Here is a 17,503-nt window from a genome sequence, read left to right as displayed (position 1 = left end):
CAGCCACTCCAATAAGAGTGCTTTATCCTAAAGAAATAATTGTCAAAGTAAAATTGGTGAGTCCTTGGGAGTCCTTGATAATGAAATAGTCCTTGATAATGAAATAGAAGCAGGCTTACAGTTCTTCCTAATCTATCCTGCTTTCTCCAGTGGCCCATTCCGTGAGGCTGAGTTGGCAACAAAGAAGGGTAGCAAAGGACAAGCGGACCCAGGAACACACCTGCCACCGCCGCCGCCGCCTTCTACTGGACCAGATCCTTGCTCCAGCAAAGCAAATATCGTGTACTCAGACTGGCAGCCGCTTCCCAAGTCCTTCAAATCATTCAGTCCCTGTTCCTTTAAACTGGAGATGCCAGGGATTGAACCAGGGATCTCCTGCATGCCACGCAAATGTTCTGCCACTGAGCCACGGCCTCTCTCTGGCATGAAGAATGGCCAAGTGAGGTCGCTACACTGGCCACATGTTCTCGTGTCCATGTTCCACACGAGTCTTCCAGAATTCTTGAATTCTGGAGAGTTCCAAGACATTGAGGGTTTTAAGAATTTGTACTTTCAGGAGCTCAGAAACAAATGTAAACAGCTTTGGCCCTGCCCCACTGAAGGGATGCCTAATCCTGTCTGTACCTGTCCAGGCACTGAGGTCACAGGAGGAGGCACTCCTGGTGGTGCTGTCCCCACTGAGGTGCGGAGGGTGGGGGTATGTCGGAGGGCTTTCTTTGGGGCTGTCCCCAGGCTTTGGCATAGTCTCCCCTCAGAGATTCATCATGTGCCTGCCCTTAATGGGTTTAGCAGCATTTGGCTAGCTTCCCTGGAGACCCCTTCTACAGCTGCTGGTCTGCGGGGCGGAGAGAGTGCAGGTTGGGGCTATTTTAATGTTATTTTTAGTGTTGTTTTCATTGTTATATTTTATTTGTGGTTTTTTATTGTAGTTTGCATTGACTTTAACCTGTGTAAGTAGCCAAAAGATTCTAGTATGAGGTGGGGTATAAACTTTTATAAATAAATGAAATAAAAGTAATTGCTTTAGGATTGGTGTAACACGCTAACTGGGATGGCAGAAAATGCCTGCCCTTACGTTCCAAAAAAACTGAGCATAGTGACTCCCTTGCCTCCCCCAGAAACCTGTTCCATGAGGTGGGGGTCACAAATTAAAAAGACCTAAGAGGGCTGACAATCAGAAGGGGGTGACAAGAGGGTTTGGTTCTAGGCTGGAAAGGGCTTTCAAAGTCAGAACCAGCGCCTTGAACTGAACTCAGGAACAAGTTGTGAGTCAATGAGGTAGTTTTAACCTCCCCTCAGCTACCCTGATTATCATCAGGCTTCTACTGGGGGTGGGCACACTAAAAAATAATCGGATTCGTAAAGGCCATGCTTTTCACCCCAACTTTTCAGGACTTCCCTGATTGTTCTGGGATTTTTTCCCAGGTACTTTTCAGAAATTCAGGTCCTTTTATCAACTGCCCCCCCTCCCCTTTCCACTAGAGGCAGCAGCTGCACAGAGAATAAGAAAAGTCTCACCAAACAAGTGTTGGGCAGTCTGTCCTCTCCCTTTGGATGTTAAATGGCCATCGTTTGGTATGGGAAGACCTGCTGTCCAAAATCAGAGGCCAGGTCTACTGTCCATAAACATAATGGCCCTTTAAAATGTAAAAGATCTGGATAACTCTCTCTGCCTGCCCTATCCCACCCCACTGGTCTTGGAGGCAAGGTCTACTGTCCATAAGGCACAGAGGCCCATAGAAAATAATCAGCCTACTCTTTCCTATGGGCAATACAAAGGCCAGGTCTACCCATAGGAAACAATGAGGGGGCATTACAGTTTGTAAATAGACATGTTTTCTCTACTGCCCATAGGAAGTAACAGTCCCATTATTTCTTAAGGGCCACCCCTTGTCATGGGAGGGCAGGTCTACTGGATCCGCTCTTGGTCAAGGTCTGCAGCCCCTTTCCATTTTAAAGAATCATTCGTTTCTACAGGAGATGACCTGGTCTCCAACCCTAGAAGACAATTATGCCCATGGACAACAAGGACCCTTTACAATTTAAAAGAGGAAGACCCTGCCCAACAGCTGTTCAAGGCCATTTCAGATAGCTCTCAGCTGACCCCAAACAGCTAATTTATTTTTGTCTTGGGCATACGCGATGACATCTCCCTGGCTGTTGCAGCAAGACCAACGGGAAGTCTGGACTGTCTTCAAAGACCGTATCAAAGCAGTTGAACCGAGAGGTTACAAAGTAACAGATCGGCGGTGCCAGAGCTGGCAAACCAAATGCACTCTTGGCTACTGTACCCATCAGCTTTCCAAAATGCCAATTTCACTCCAACCAGAACGGGTGGATCCTGTCCCTCCAGAGCACCAGGCTTCCTGACCAGCCATCACCTCCAGCATCTCTGAATTCACCTCCATCTCATTCCTTTTTTTTTTTTTTTTTTTTTTTTTTTTTTTTTTTTTTTTTTTTTTTTTTTTTTTTTTTTTTTTTTTTTTTTTTTTTTTTTTTTTTTTTTTTTTTTTTTTTTTTTTTTTTTTTTTTTTTATTTTTTTTTAATTTTTTTTTTTTTTTTTTTTTTTTTTTTTTTTCGCCCAGCTACCTTCCCATGGCCTCAAAGGACTGTTTCAAGGGCAGCCCAACATAAGCAAGTCACAGTGACTTCAGGAGCTCAACAAATGTCAGGTTCAGACTGGCCAACCTGTGTTAATGAACTCAGGGAAGACCCCAAGGTTCAATGCCCAGCGACAGAACATTTTGTTCTGAAGAGTAAAGCTGACATCACAGAAGACAGCAAGAGAGATGAAGTGCAGCTGACAGTAGCCAAGCCATGAAATTCTGAACCAACTGAAGATTCTGCTGGAGTGAGGGAAACTGCTCCCAGGGAACGCATGCGCCCTGCGCCCTGCCCTGCCCTATAACGCCTCCGCCCTGGCGCGCATCCGGTGCATTGTGCACCTTTCCACCCCCTTGGCGCTACACCACTGAGCTTCTGAGATACCTTTCAGTCTAGCCTTGAAGTAACCATAGCATGGATCCATGTGGCCAGGTGGGCCAAGTCAAGGTCGGCAGCCATCTTCCAAACTACATGAAGTTGGTAGAACGCCCTTTCCACAGGTGCACCAGCTCACTTCTCCAACAACAATGGTGGATCCAGAGTCATCCCTAGGCTCTGAACTGAGTCAGCAAGAGAAAGCTGGATCCCCAGTGAACGTGGAGTTTGACCTTCCCAAACAACATTACTTCTGCCTTGTCAGGATATGGTTCCAGCTTGAATATCCTGAGCCAGACAACTACAGCAATCAGACCTTGGCTTAGAGACACTTTAGGGTCATCAGAAAATCTGGATACAGAAATGTAGAGTCAGGGGTCAGTAGCCTATTCCAGAACCACAAGCCATTTCTCCTCCGGGATTCACATAGGCTCATTCCGCACATGCAGAATAATGCACTTTCAAACTGCTTTCAGTGCTCTTTGAAGCTGTGCGGAATGGCAAAATCCACTTGCAAACAGTTGTGAAAGTGGTTTGAAAACGCATTATTTTGCGTGTGCGGAAGGGGCCATAGAGATCAACGAACATCAGGGACAAGATGGAGCCGACAAGGTCAATGCCACACTGCAGAAAGCTTTTCTCCTGAGTTCTTCCCAATTTAGATGTTTTCCCCAATCCACACATCCCTTAGTCCAGTGGTGGGATTCAAATAATTTAACAACTGGTTGTTTACAAGCAGCATTTTAACAACTGTTTCTGCCGAAGTGGTGTGAACCTGCTGAATCCCACCACTGCCTTAGTCCCAACTTCTATCTCCACAAGTCACAGCAGGATAGCTCAGTTTAGTGTGTCAAAAGGCTGCCTGTATGGCAAAGGAGGAAAGCCCTGCTTGGTTGCAGGCAACAGCTGAGTAGCCTCTGCTCTGAGTTTGGCTGTTGTGGGTTTGCCGGGCTGTGTGGCCGTGGTCTGGTAGATCTTGTTCCTAAAGTTTTGCCTGCATCTGTGGCTGGCATCTTCAGAGGTGTAGCAGAGGAAAGTCTGTCGTTCCCAGCCTCCGGGGGGGGGGGGGGAGCCAGCCTGCAGCCACAGCATTCACAACTGGTGTCCTAGCACCAGGGGAGCTGCTGGCACTGGCCGCGCCCAGGCCCCCCCCCCCCACATGTGATGAAATGGCATGTGCTCGGGAACACAGGATACCCTGGTATGACCCAGAATAGCAGAGACAGCCAAGCAGAGAGGGCCCTCGCCTGGCACTGTGCTTAGACTCCAGGCTTTCTCCACAGGAGCTCAGCCATGCCCCACAGCTGAACCACTGACCACCACAACCTCCTCCAGTTTCACACCAAGGTCCTCTTCCTTCTTGAAACTTCAAAAACTATCTTGGGTTTCAAAAATGGCTGATACTCCTGCTCTGTCAGTGTTTTCTGAACCCACAGGCTTTGTTCGCTCAAAGGATTATCCCAGCTGTGCAGGCAGCTGTGCAATAAAGAGGGGCTTTGGATTGACTCTCCCTCTTTCCTTCAGCACAGCTGGCTGGGACAACGCTGAAGCTTGCCAGGGGTCCCCAGGGGACAAGTGGAATGTTTGGGAGTGGACGGGGAGAAGATTCAGCCTTATTGTATCTCTACGTTTAAAAAATAGCTCTTAGCGCAAGAGACGTGGGGGAGAAACTGGGATGTGGGATGGGCTCCCCCTGCCCCACTCCTCTCTCCCATTCAGGATTTTAGGTGCCCATATTCCGCCCACTTGCAATGACTTCTGACGTTGGTGGAAGGAACGTTGTTTTCTATTGTCCAGCCTCCCCAGATTAAAAGCCCAGATTTCTCCATGAGGATTTTACACGGCCTGTAGGAAGAACACCACTGGGCATAAAGAAATTATATGTACACTTGAAATCTGTGTTATTGTATGCAGGTTATCGTGTGTGTGCATGCATGCGTGTGTGTGTCTGTGTGAGAGAGAGAGAGAGAGAGAGAGAGGGCGGGGGAGAAGGGCCATTAAGTCGGGGTGAATGTATGGTGATTCCATAGGATTTTCAAGGCAAGCGATGTCCTAAGTGGTTTGCTACTACTTACTTCTGCATCACAACCCTGCATTCCCTGGGGGCCTCTCAACCAAATATTAACCAGGGCTCCTCCATAGCTTCCGAGGTCTGATGACATCAGCCACCCTGGGCCATGCCTCGTCAGGGCCTGCATGTGCCACAGATAGACCCGTATCAGTACAGTTGGCAGACATTGGATGCCGTCCATGCTTCAGATGCTATAAAGTGTGTGATGATAATATACTATTGAAGACCTCAGCGTTTTTGATGTTATAACATCTAAACTGATATGCTACCCTTGAGAAATTTTCTTTGGCCCTGGGAGCCAGTCCCAAAATTTAGCAGACAGACTCATGTTTCAGTATACAGAGTTTTGTGTTTAAATTGCCATGTTTTTAAACTACTGTCACCACAAAACCTAACTCTTCACAGTTTCTCATAATTTTATTAGATCTATGATGAAAGTACTGTAGCATATAAGTCAAGGTTCTCAATGTGGTACCCTTGGGCACTCCAGTATCTGCTGACCTGGCAAGTGTTTTTAGAAAACAGAAAACGGCAAGGCTTCTGATTGGCCATTGGAGATTTGATTGACTGGGCAGATGTTGGGTAGCAGCTCCCACCGCAGCGAAAAGGATCTTCACTGTGTGCCTGAAGGTCAGTTTCAGTGGCCATTCTGTGGATGCCTTTGTGTCAGGAGGATGCTTATCTGAGTAAAGGGGGCGCATTCTTGAATTCCTGTAACCATCCATATGTAACAATTCAATGCCTCTTTTGATATGTGTAACCAGCTCTGTTATATGTAACCACTGCCATCTATGCATTCTTTCCCTGACCCATGCTTTATGGCTTTGCATGCTTTGCAGTAAACTAGGCCTCCCCTGTCCTGTGAAACAAGAGTTATGGCTGTTATCTTGTTGTGGGCAGGAGACCAGGTGGCTCCACTGCTATCTGTTGCTGACCTTGCGGCAGTCTCGGTTCCAGGGGCTGCCTCTGGGAAGTTGGGAGGGGGGATCTTGCGGGGGATATATGGAACTGTAGATGCCAGCTTCATTAGAACTGACTTTGCCAAGGATGGTGCTTGAAGACCTCATCAATAAACGCTGCTGATTACTACTTCAGAGTCCGTTTACTGGCTTAAGGTTCCGAGACCTAACACTTTGCCTCCTGTGGTGATCATTTTGTGACAGCCATTTTGTGGCTGTGCCCACCACATTGTGTCAGAAGTCTAAAGGTGTCTGGAAGCTCAAAAAGCTCGGGAACTCCTGTTATAAATATAAATCAATAACAAAAACCTAACCTCTAATCCAGTGGTGGGATCCAAAAATTTTAATAACAGGTTCCAATGGTGGTGGGATTCAAACAGTGGCGCCGCCGCACACACGCACCTCCAGTCCCCATTGGGCAGGGAGGTTGCTTTAGTCACCCCTTCTCGGCACTCAGAAAAAATTAGTAACCACTTCTAGAGAAGTGGTGAGAACTGGTTGGATCCCACCTCTGCTCTAATCCTAACTTACTTCCTCTCCTATCTCTCCTATCTTCATTATTTCTTTAAAACAGCTCCGTGTAATCGAATATTGGAGCCGGCACAGAAAGCAACTGCTTAAGGCGTACGATCTGAACAGCGCAAAATGGATAAACCAGCTATGACAAAGACTTAATGCACACATATGACAATCATATTTTGATGTGAGACAATAAATAGTCTGCCCCCACTCCTCACAGGGATTGAAAGTCGGCATTATCCTTTAAAAACTTTGAGAAAAAGCCTGCAAAGAAACAAAGCAGGAGAGGTGACCCGCTATTCCAAAATGCCAGGCCTCATCCTAGCTCTATGCATCATAAACATTGATAGCAGCTACACTAACATATAATTTGGTATAAGAAGAATATTCACCATACGGGATTAAAGGCAAAGTTTAGGCTCACACAAGGTTTACAACACCCCTCGCAGGGGAAGGGGATCCCCCTCAGCTCCAGTTGACTCTCACTGCTTGCAAACCCCACTGTCATCTTTTTAGCTGCTACATCACTTCCAGGGGGAAATGATCTTACCACAGAGTTTCAAATGATTCCTAGAGCTACCCTACCTCATTTCCAGATTTTCCCTGAATGTGACTCAGCAGCACACAGGATCTTGCAACCCTTCATTTCTCCACCTGCAGCCCTCTTGTTGATTGCCAAACACTGCCTACAACTCCAGTTCCCACAGGTATCACTGGTTACCTGGCTCCAGGAGACCTGCATCCAAAGAGTTGGATTCCCTGGTGTCTGGGCTCAAGCAAAGAGAAAGAGAGAGAGAGACAAACATCAGCTTTCAAGAGTGTTTGAGTATATGAACATTTACTAGCAACCAGTGTTGTTGTCATAAGCTTGTGGTGCCTTCTGCTACAGTTGACAAGGGCCATTTCTGCACGGGCCAAATATTCTGGGTTGAGCAAGAGAAATATCCCTGTGTGGGCAGGAAGTTTGCATGGTTCCCAGTCCTCAAGCGGGTTTCCCTTGTCCTGGGGTATTCAAAACTCACCAAATTGGCAATTTGTTTATTAAATCCTGGGTGAGCCCACTACCGTGCAAACACCATGGGAGCAGAACCAGTTTATTTTTCCCACCCAGCCACCTGATCTCCCTGCCCCACCGCCTGCCCCCCTGATCTCCCCACCTGACGTTCATTCAAGCTGCCACTCAAAAACAACAGCCAAAGACCTTTATGGAGTCCACATGTCAGGCCGCACCATTCTCGACCTTGCATCTCACACATCCACATCAAGGCCACAGCTGGCCGGGCCATTATCATCACACGAGGCCAAGGAGGCCTCCTTCGCTTGCAATATAACCAGTCAATAGAGGTTAACTGTTCTCTCTTATCTGCCTTCCTCCGAAGGAGGGAACTGCCTATCCCAAAACAATGCTTCTATTCACACCATTCTTTATTATGCTGATATTATGGGAATGTGAGGGTGGGGGGACTATGTTGGGAATGCGAGGGTGGGGGGGGGGACTATGGGTCGAAATAAAGCCATGTTGTAAATCTTTACAGGTGGAATATACCGGTTCTGGTCAGAGAGCCAAACCTTCAGCTCTCTTCAAAGCTATCTGGAACCTTTGCAGAACTGACATTACACTTCCAATAAAGCTCTTGAAACATTCCTGAGTCTTTGCTTGTTGACTGGAGTACCAGACCCTCACACCAATGGTGGGATTCAGCAGGTTCTCACCACTTCAGCAAAACCGGTTGTTAAAATGGTGCTTGTAATCAACTAGTAGTAAAATCATTTGAATCTCCCCACCTGAACCGGTTGTTGAATTATTTGAATCCCACCATTGCTTCACACCACACCAAAATTGATAATGTGAATTTCAGAGAGCTAGCAAATCACAGGATGTGCTAGTTTCCTCTACTTCATCTCCACTCTTGAGACTCAGTAGAAAGTGTGTGGCTGAGTGGTAGAACATCTGTGTGGCATGCAGAAGGTCCCAGGTTCAATCCCAACATTTCCAGTTAAAGAACCAGGCAGTAAGTGATAGGAAAGACCTTTGCCTGAGACCTGGAGAGCCGCTGCCAGTCAGAGCAGACAGTATTGAACTTGATGGACCAATGATCTCATTCAGTATAGAGCAGTTCATGTGTTCATCAGACTCACCCTGAAGCCCTGATTGAGGACATACAACAACAGACAGAGGGAAGGCAATAAATTAAGAGGAAAAGACAAGCCACTGTGGGCTTACTCACCTGCAGGACTTTCCTCTGTGGTTTCAGAAGCCTAGGTTTTGGGAAACTGTTGGATATTGGTGCTGTGAAAGAAAGAAAGAAAGAAAGAAAGAAAGAAAGAAAGAAAGAAAGAAAGAAAGAAAGAAAGAAAGAAAGAAAGAAAGAAAGAAAGAAAGAAAGAAAGAAAGAAAGAAAGAAAGAAAGAAAGAAAGAAAGAAAGAAAGAAAGAAAGAAAGAAAGAAAATAAAGCAAAGGACACAAGGAAATTATTTCCTGCTTCTATATCCTGGGATAATCACAGGCTATGCAGTGCGGCTTTGGCACACAACAAAAGGTTGGATACAGAAGGCAAACTGCACTCTGGTTCAAAACACAGCCTGTGTTCAGGAATGTGCTACCTTTGCCAGAGAAATATTTGCAGCCAAATGGAAGGTGGAGAATTGCCCTGAACAAGAAAACTGGGAAGAAAATGAGAGAATAGGATACAGTGGCCAAGTTAACTGATCTTGTAAACAGAAGGCCAAAACAAGCGTTTGATGAGAAATGGGAACTATATTTTATGTATTGTACTGAAATGGTTAAAAAATAATGTTTGATTTTGATAATTTTTGCGTATTTTGTAGATTAAAAAAATAATGGCTAGACTTTTTTTCCTCCAAGTGAAAATGTACTGTGGTTGTAGCTAATATACTTAGTTATTAGCATGGCAGTGGTAATTAAGTATAGGAAAGTAAGACTCCCTGGATTAAAATCTTTAAATATAGTATTTCATATTCATGGCATGATTTTTTTTTGTTTTCTGTATCCTACTTTTGATGTTTTCTGTCTTCTTGATACTTTATATAAGTGAGATAATAATTAAAAACATATTTTAAAAGAGGAATGTGATGCCTTGGCCAGTAAAATGCGTGGTCTGCTATAAAAAAGCAAGATTTTCCAGCCACAGCATTCTGTGCAAAGGATGTGTCAGACGGGCAGACAGAGAGCACACGGAAGGCCCAACGGGCTGGCCAAAAGCACGGGGAAAAGCAGACAGGTGGGAAAGAAAAGAGTTCTGACCCACCCACTGGACAAAATGGGCTTTCTGGTACATGCCCGTAGCTGGCTAAGAAACAGCCTGTGCAAAGAGGTGCTGTAAGGGCACGTTTCCTGCCTCTCAGCTGATGGAGCAGCGCCTTCCAAAAGTAACCACGCCCAACAGCTGCTTGACTGACAAGGGAGAGTGGGCATATTTGTTTATTCATTTATTCAGAAAAAACGTATATGCTGTCTCTCCAGACCTGCTGGAAGCAGCTGGCTGATCCTCTTCCTGCTTCAGGGTCGCAGCAAATGTCACTTTCATTCTACTCTGACACATTTAGCGGCTTCCCAACTTGCAAACTCCAGGCAGGAAAACACACCCAGGTCCCGATTCCTGGCAGCCTGCAGGGCCCAACTGCCAGAACCGGGCAACAATGCAATATGAGGGCATTGCAGGTGCAATGTGGTAAGGTGTACATTTGGGTTGCCAGGTACTCCCTGGAACTTGTGGGGGGGGGGGGGACTTACCAGTAGCAAACTGAGACCTAGGCCTCTGTCGTCAGGCAACATGGGGATGCTCTAGTGCAGTGGTTCTCAACCCTTTAATACAGCTCCTCATGTTGTGGTGACCCCCAACCCTAACATTTATCCATTTTACAGATGGAGAACACTGATGCAGAGAGTCTTAGGCGACCCCTGTGAAAGGGTCGTTCGACCCCCAAAGGGGTCCCGACCCCCAGGTTGAGAACCACTGCTCTACTGCCTGGGCAAAAACTTTATGGTAGAAGGTGTTTTTACCATAGAGTTTTTGCCCAAATAACACAGCATTTCTGGCAATGTGATGATGCTCCTTCTGGTAAATTTTAGAAGTGATGGTGACTGGTCACTGGTGAGTCCCCCAATGACGGTGTTTCGCTAGCTCAACAGTTAGAAATGTTTTTAAATGGTTGAGCCAGCATAACAACGGGCTGACTGGTGCCAGGGAAGGACCCCCAAAGTGGGGAACCCCCGCCCCAGGGGAGTTCGGCAACTCCACTATGTGTACAACTGCTTGATTTATGTCTCGAAAGGGGACCTTGTGTACATATTGCCAAAATGCAAACCAAAGTTAAAGCTACTTTAAGGACAGTGGATACAAACCACATTACCCAGCCAAGGGGAAAACAGCTCCGTGCCTCCACTTCTGCTTATCCTTCTGTCTCTTTGACAAGGATGAAAGGTCAAATCACAAGTCTCTCAATTTGCCACTTCACAGCCAGTTAGCAAAAGGAGCACGCTGTCACCACCCCACACATTGATATTGTTAGTCATATCCCAAGGTCCAAATAGAAGAAATTTAGTTTCCAGAAAGCATGGACCATTTGATTTCTAGGCCAATTTTAAGTGGGACAATTAGTTTTCTAATACATCAAAGGTAATTACAACTAAGTAATAAATGTCAACTAGGGATCATTCTCTTCCAGAGGTTTTTCTCTGCAAGTGGCCCAATTCCCACCCCCTCCCCACTTCAGCTAGCCAGACTACTAGCCAAGATGATATAATTTTGTCCTGTTTTCATAGCTAATAGATGTTTAGATACTGTTCACTCAAGGATGTAGGTAAGGGGGGGTTCTCAGGTTCAACCCCCCCATTGCATGTCCGAAGCTCCGCCCCATTTGTGGGTTTTTTGAAAATTTTAAGTGTTTTTTCAGTTTTTGGCCAGCAGGGGGCGCAGTTTTTAGGCTAGCAGCACCAAAATTTCAGGGATTTGGTGGGAGACTCTCCTACTGATACCAGCCAGGTTGTGTGAAGTTTGGTCAAGGGGGTCCAAAGCTATGGACTCCCAAAAGGGGTGACCCCATCCCCCATTGTTTCCGATGGGAGCTAATAGGAAATTGGGGCTACACATTTGAGGGTCCATAACTTTGGCCCCCATGAACCAAACTTCACCAAACCTGGGAGGTATCATCAGGAGAGTCTCCTAAAGATATCCTGAAAGTTTGGTGCTGCTAGCTTAGCAACTGCACCCCTGATAGCAGGCACCCCCCAAATTTTCCCAGATTCTCCTTTTAAATCCACCCCCTTCGGTATGGATTTAAAGGGAGGATGTGAGGTCCCCAGTTTAAAGTGATGCTGTTTCAGGGTGGGGGATAATCCACCCCAAAACAGCATCACTTTTAAATTCTGTTTTAACTGCGGACCCCAGATTCTTCCTTCAAGGTAGATTCAAAAGGAGAATCTGGGCTCCCTAGTTTAAACACCATGGAAAGTGATGCTGTTTGGGGGTGAATTCCTGCATCGCAGCAGCCACCCATTGGGGGCCCCCCGCAAAACATTTTTTGCACCAGGCTCCATTTTCCCTAGCTATGGCTCTGCCTGGAAGGGAGGGCAGAAGGGACCGCTGGCTGGGAGCACAGCCGGTGGGGGGACGGGGAGGGGATTCTGCCGCCCCTGACCTCTGGGAGCTGCTTTTATAAGCACTGAGGCTGGAGGCGGGGCTTGGGGAGGCATGGCCACACCCCCAGAGTGGCCCCGCCCCCGAACCTCCCATAAAAAAATCTATACTTTTGTCCCCGTCCCTCATTAAGTGACAGAATGGTGGATTTGAACAGATTAGGTCCTAGTCCTGAAGCCTAAAGTGAACTGGGTGGCCTTGAACAGTCACTATTGACTACTGACTGTCACTCTGACTGTCACTCTGACTGTTTTTATGGAGAATACTGCAGAAAGCACCAGGCCTCTCTTCCAGCAGCAACAGAATATGTAATAACAAATCACTCAGTAGTCCCAGGAAACTTTGAAACACAGCCACTCCCAAATGAGACAGGGTTTCCACATGCCCAGGCACACATCAAAATGTAAGCTCGTGAATTAAGACTACCACAAAAAGTGCAAGTAAAAACTACACAAGGTCAAGCACATGACATTTCTTCCAGAAGTAACAGAACTTTAACCAGAGGGCAAAAGGGGGTGGATTGGAGGGGTGAAGTTTCAGTCCTTAACAACTTACAATATTCTCGTGGGGTGGATGGATGTCAGGGGCCTTAAATCCCGAAATGGTCTCTTCTCCCTAAATCCAAGGCACATACCCCTGTCCAGGATGCTACAAGATTTAGCAGTAAAAGGTTACTGAGGCCAAAGAAGCAGGGGGGCGGAAAGGGGATATTAAAATCGGAAGGAATGCAACTCCTAATCAATCCCACCCCAAGAACTTTTCAAAGGTTTGATATGGAGCAGAGCCTCTCACCAGGAAAGGGGATTAAAATCAGGAAGACTAACTTCTAAGTCCCCTGTCCCCCAAGTTCTCTCACAAAATACAGAGAGGAGAGATAAAATACCATACAATAGGATCTTTGGCGTTCTATATTCCCTCTGGGGGACAAAATATTTCTAATAAAAGTACCATTCCCACTTCCAGGTCTATCACTCATACCTTTAGAAGGGGAAAGAAAAAAAGAGGGAAAGGACAACAACATGGAAAGGGAAGACAAAAGGGGAAAAGGGACGGAGAAGAGAGGCCAGATTACTTAAGACTCCTTGCTGCCTTCAACGATAGGCCTGGCAGAACAGCTCCATCTTCCAGGCCATGCGGAATTGTAATTGGATCCCCATTGCAAGGCCTGGATCTCTAAATTCTCGGCAGAGGTTCCACCAGACTGGGGCTGCAGGGACTCAACAAAAGTGCTCCTGCCCTTTGTCAAGGACACATGCTTCAGTCTTTGGACCTGGGACCACCAGATAGTTGCCATTTGCCAAACTTAGGGGTCTTTGGGGGACATACAGGGAAAGGCTGTCCCACAGGTACGAGGGTCCCAGACCATTAAGGGCTTTAAAGGTCAAACACCAAAACTCTTTTAACTCCTGACTGCAGGCAAGGGAATGTGGGATTGCAGGGGGAGGGCTAGAGGAAGCGTGTGAGGGGAAGGCGTAAGTGAAGCAGAGAGAGGAGGGGAGTGGGCCTGTATCTGGCTCCAAACCTGAACCAGCCCCTGCTCCAACTTCTTGGTGTACCAAACAAACAACCTGTTCCTTGGATGTGATCGTGCATAATGAATTCCATTCCCCTGTCTCAAGGCGGAAATTTCTTCAGCCCAAGCCTGCAGCTCTCTCTCGAACTCACAATCAAACACATTTAGCCTCCACAGCCAGTGGCTAAAACCAACCTTTTGGTTGGAACATGGCAGGAGGCTGTTCCATAATTTTTTATCCTTCCTTCCTTGATTTTATATGGGCTCCACTGGAGACAAGTGCTGGTCACCCCATTGTCTGTCTGTCTCCGCTAAGTTAGAGAGAGAGGGGAGGGAGAAAAGACTGGTGAGGAAACGCGTGCAGGAAGAGAGCTCACGCTTGAATAATCCTGCCCAAAGCACATGGAACATCTAAGTTCTCTCGTGACATTTCTCTCTCTCTAAACTGGAAGGGGTGTCTGGTTTCCATTTCCATTTGTATCAACAAGGCACCTGTGCAGTGCAGCAGATCCAGAAATCCAAACTGCGTGTGTTTTGTTGCCTCATCTCAAGCACTTTCCACCCACAATGGGTCTAATTCCTTTACTCCTGTTTCTTTTAAGCTAGGAGAGGAATCCAAATGATGTTGCTACCTGATTGTTTGCCACTGTTTCCCAAAAGTAATCTTCCCATGTTTCTTCAGATCTTATTAGTGGTCATTTTGGAATGATCTTTATCAATTCCAGCCAGGCCTCCCAGACAAGTGTGTAAAAAAGCTGTGGGAGGTTTTCAGAGCTACCATTCCTTTAAGCATCTGCTGCTGGGCTTATCTAGTTGTTTTCTATTAACTGGAATGGCTTCTCCTGAATCAGCACTTCGATTTCTATTCCCTGGAGGAGTTTTTTTAATGCTGCTGGCAACCAGGACTATTGCCTGTTATTTTGTCTATATTACTTTTCATGCTTTTAATTATCTAATTGTGTAAACTGAAAAGCAAATTTAATTATGATTCCAGGGTTCTTTTATAGGACCAAAAAGTTTTATTTTTATAAGCTTTGTGAGCACATGCACATGAAAGCTTATACTAAGAATCAAACTTGTTGGTCTGAAAGGTGGGCTCAAATCCATTTTTTTTCTGCTGCTTCAGGCCAGCCAACACAGCCACCCACCTCTAAACTGATTATGTAATTGTAAAATGAAAAGCAAATTTTACAAAGTTGCTCTGGTTACAAAAAATGGGGGAAGGCCAAGGAAGCCCTCCCCAGTAAGCAAATTTTTAAAAGTTGCTTTGGCTACAAAAAGCAAATCCCCCCCCCCCCCAGCCCCTGTCACAAGAAAGGACAAGAACTGACTAATTAAGAATCCCCTATAGAAGAAACAGTAAGTAAAACATTGAAAAATTTGAAGGAGTGGGGCAGGGAGAAAGGGGACTTTTATTGCACGAGATCTTTGTGTAAACACATAGCAGGATCTAACATCAGGGGAGGCATTGCTTAATTTTTATGAGGAATATACAGGCTGTGTCACATCCTATTTCATGATTTAGAAAAAAGAAATCCTGACCATGAATATCAAAGCCCCACCCCGATCCTGCTTTGTTACTCAAAACTCAGAACTATGGATGCATAGCATGGTTTAGGATGAGTTTAATCCTGATATTAAAAGCTGAGGCAAATAGCCTGCATTATAAAACATTATCCTAGTTACAACAGGTACTATGTACTAAAGTGATTGGAAAGAACTCTCCAAATGTTTGATCTCAAAATGGAAAACAAGTAAAACAGCCTGCATGACCTATTTAAAGAAATAAAGTCAAATAAAACAAATGTTACTATCCATAAGAGAAATTTATTTTCCTACCTGTTCTGGGAGCACTTCACCAAGTAATGCTTTACTGTGGGAAACAGCAGTGGGGAAGGGAGAGGAAAGAACAGATGAATATACGCATCAAGATTTGTACTGCAAGAAGTATACGCCACATTTATTCAAGTTTCTAGTGGAAGTGTTGATATCTTGTCCTAGTCCATTGAAAGTCTTAGTAGCACAGTCTGCAAACTTACATCACAGAAGGAGGACAATTTGCCTTCCAGACATCTTCCCTTTGCTTAGAGGAACGTACGTAACAAGCAGTACTATCCTATGCAGAATTATTCCAGTCTGAAATCCAGTGCGGTGTAGTGGTTAAGAATGGCAGACTCTAATCTGGAGAACTGGGTTTGACTCCCCACTCCTCTTCATGAAGCCTGCTTGATGACCTAGAACCAGTAACAGTTTTCTCAGAACACTCAGGCAATGGCAAACCATCACTGCACGACTTTCTGCAATGAAAACCCCACAGGGTTGCCTTAAGAAGAGAAGAGTTTGGATTTATATCCCCCTTTCTCTCCTGTAGGAGACTCAAAGGGGCTGACAATCTCCTGGCCCTTCCCCCCTCACAACAAACACCCTGTGAGGTAGGTGGGGCTGAGAGAGCTCCGAGAAGCTGTGACTAGCCCAAGGTCACCCAGCTGGCGTGTGTGGGAGTGCTCAGGCTAATCTGAATTCCCCAGAGAAGCCTCCACAGCTCAGGCGGCAGAGCGGGGAATCAAACCTGGTTCCTCCAGATTAGAATGCACCTGCTCTTAACCACTATGCCACTGCTGCTCCTGCAGTCTGCTGTAACTTGATCACACACACACACAAGTCCATGAAAATCAACAGAGTAACTGCATAGGATTCCACTGAATAACACGGCACTACCAGGATCACATTTGAACACAGACATTAACTGAAAGTGAAATATTATATTTTGTAGGCACTTGGCGCAGTGCAGCAAACTTGAGATGCACGTGTGCTTCCCAGAAACCTACTGATGAATTTCACTGCCTTTTCCATCATTCCCCACTCAAGCCAAGTATCCATCCCAACCCCCAGTCCCAACAAGCCCCCCTTCTTTTCTCGAGTTTCACTCTCACGTGAACTAATTACAATACTTGTTGTTTTGTTTAGAAAAGGGAGAAACCTGATGTTGTGGACCCTCCAGCGGTGCTGCCAATCGTTCCTTCTCATCTCTGACTCGATTCCGCCCTCCACAAGTAAAATCTATGTCAGTCTTATGCGGTCCCTTACCTCGAGATTGTTTCTTATTGATCAAGGTCTGGCAGAGGATGACCAAAGTAAACAGCAGAACACTGGCTATGCCTGCGGAGCACACAAACACAGCATAGACGTACATATCTGGAAGGCAAACAGTGAATGTGTTAATCCCTTGGCAGTGTTCCAGATTTTGATTCAAACTCAAGAGCGCAAATGGCCCCCCAACTCAGCCAAAGAAGCAGGACCGTCCGACCACACTTGTAACGCTTATAGCTGTTCTGGGGAGGCAATTATCATACAATCATAGAGTTGGAAGAGACCACAAGGGCCATCAAGTCCAACCCCCTGCAGTGCAGGAACACACAATCAAAGCACTCCTGACATATGCTCATCCCGCCTCCGTTTAAAAACTTCCAAAGGAGACTCCACCACTCTCAGAGGCAGTGAATTCCACTGTCGAACAGCCCTGACGATCAGGAAATTCTTCCTAATGTTTAGGTGGAATCTCTTTTCCAGCACCTTGAATCCATTACTCCGTGTCCTAGTCTCTGAGGCAGCAGAAAACAAGCTTGCTCCATCTTCAACATGACATCCCTTCAAATATTTAAACATGGTCATCATGTCACCCCTTAACCTATGCTACTCCAAACTAAACATTCCCAGCACCCTAAGCCTCTCTTCATAGGGCACGGACTCCAGACCCTTTACCATTTTGGTTGCCCTCCTCTGGACCCGCTTCAGCCGGT

At 46.0% G+C, this 17,503-nt stretch overlaps 1 protein-coding gene across 1 annotated transcript in view; it reads right to left on the bottom strand.

Annotated features, from left to right (window-relative positions):
- VSTM4 (V-set and transmembrane domain containing 4) overlaps window positions 1-17,503 on the bottom strand; it is a 40,729-nt gene that overhangs the window by 8,019 nt on the left and 15,207 nt on the right. Inside the window, 5 exon segments of the mRNA XM_048506137.1 lie at window positions 8,758-8,821; window positions 13,902-13,965; window positions 13,967-14,019; window positions 15,543-15,576; window positions 16,791-16,898. Of these exon segments, the coding sequence (XP_048362094.1) occupies window positions 8,758-8,821; window positions 13,902-13,965; window positions 13,967-14,019; window positions 15,543-15,576; window positions 16,791-16,898 (323 nt within the window).

This window comes from Sphaerodactylus townsendi, linkage group LG08, assembly GCF_021028975.2.
Source record: "Sphaerodactylus townsendi isolate TG3544 linkage group LG08, MPM_Stown_v2.3, whole genome shotgun sequence".
Classification (NCBI taxonomy): Eukaryota; Metazoa; Chordata; class Lepidosauria; order Squamata; family Sphaerodactylidae; genus Sphaerodactylus; species Sphaerodactylus townsendi.
The sequence above is the reverse complement of the archived record's forward strand: the minus strand, read 5'-3'. Positions and strand labels throughout refer to the sequence as shown.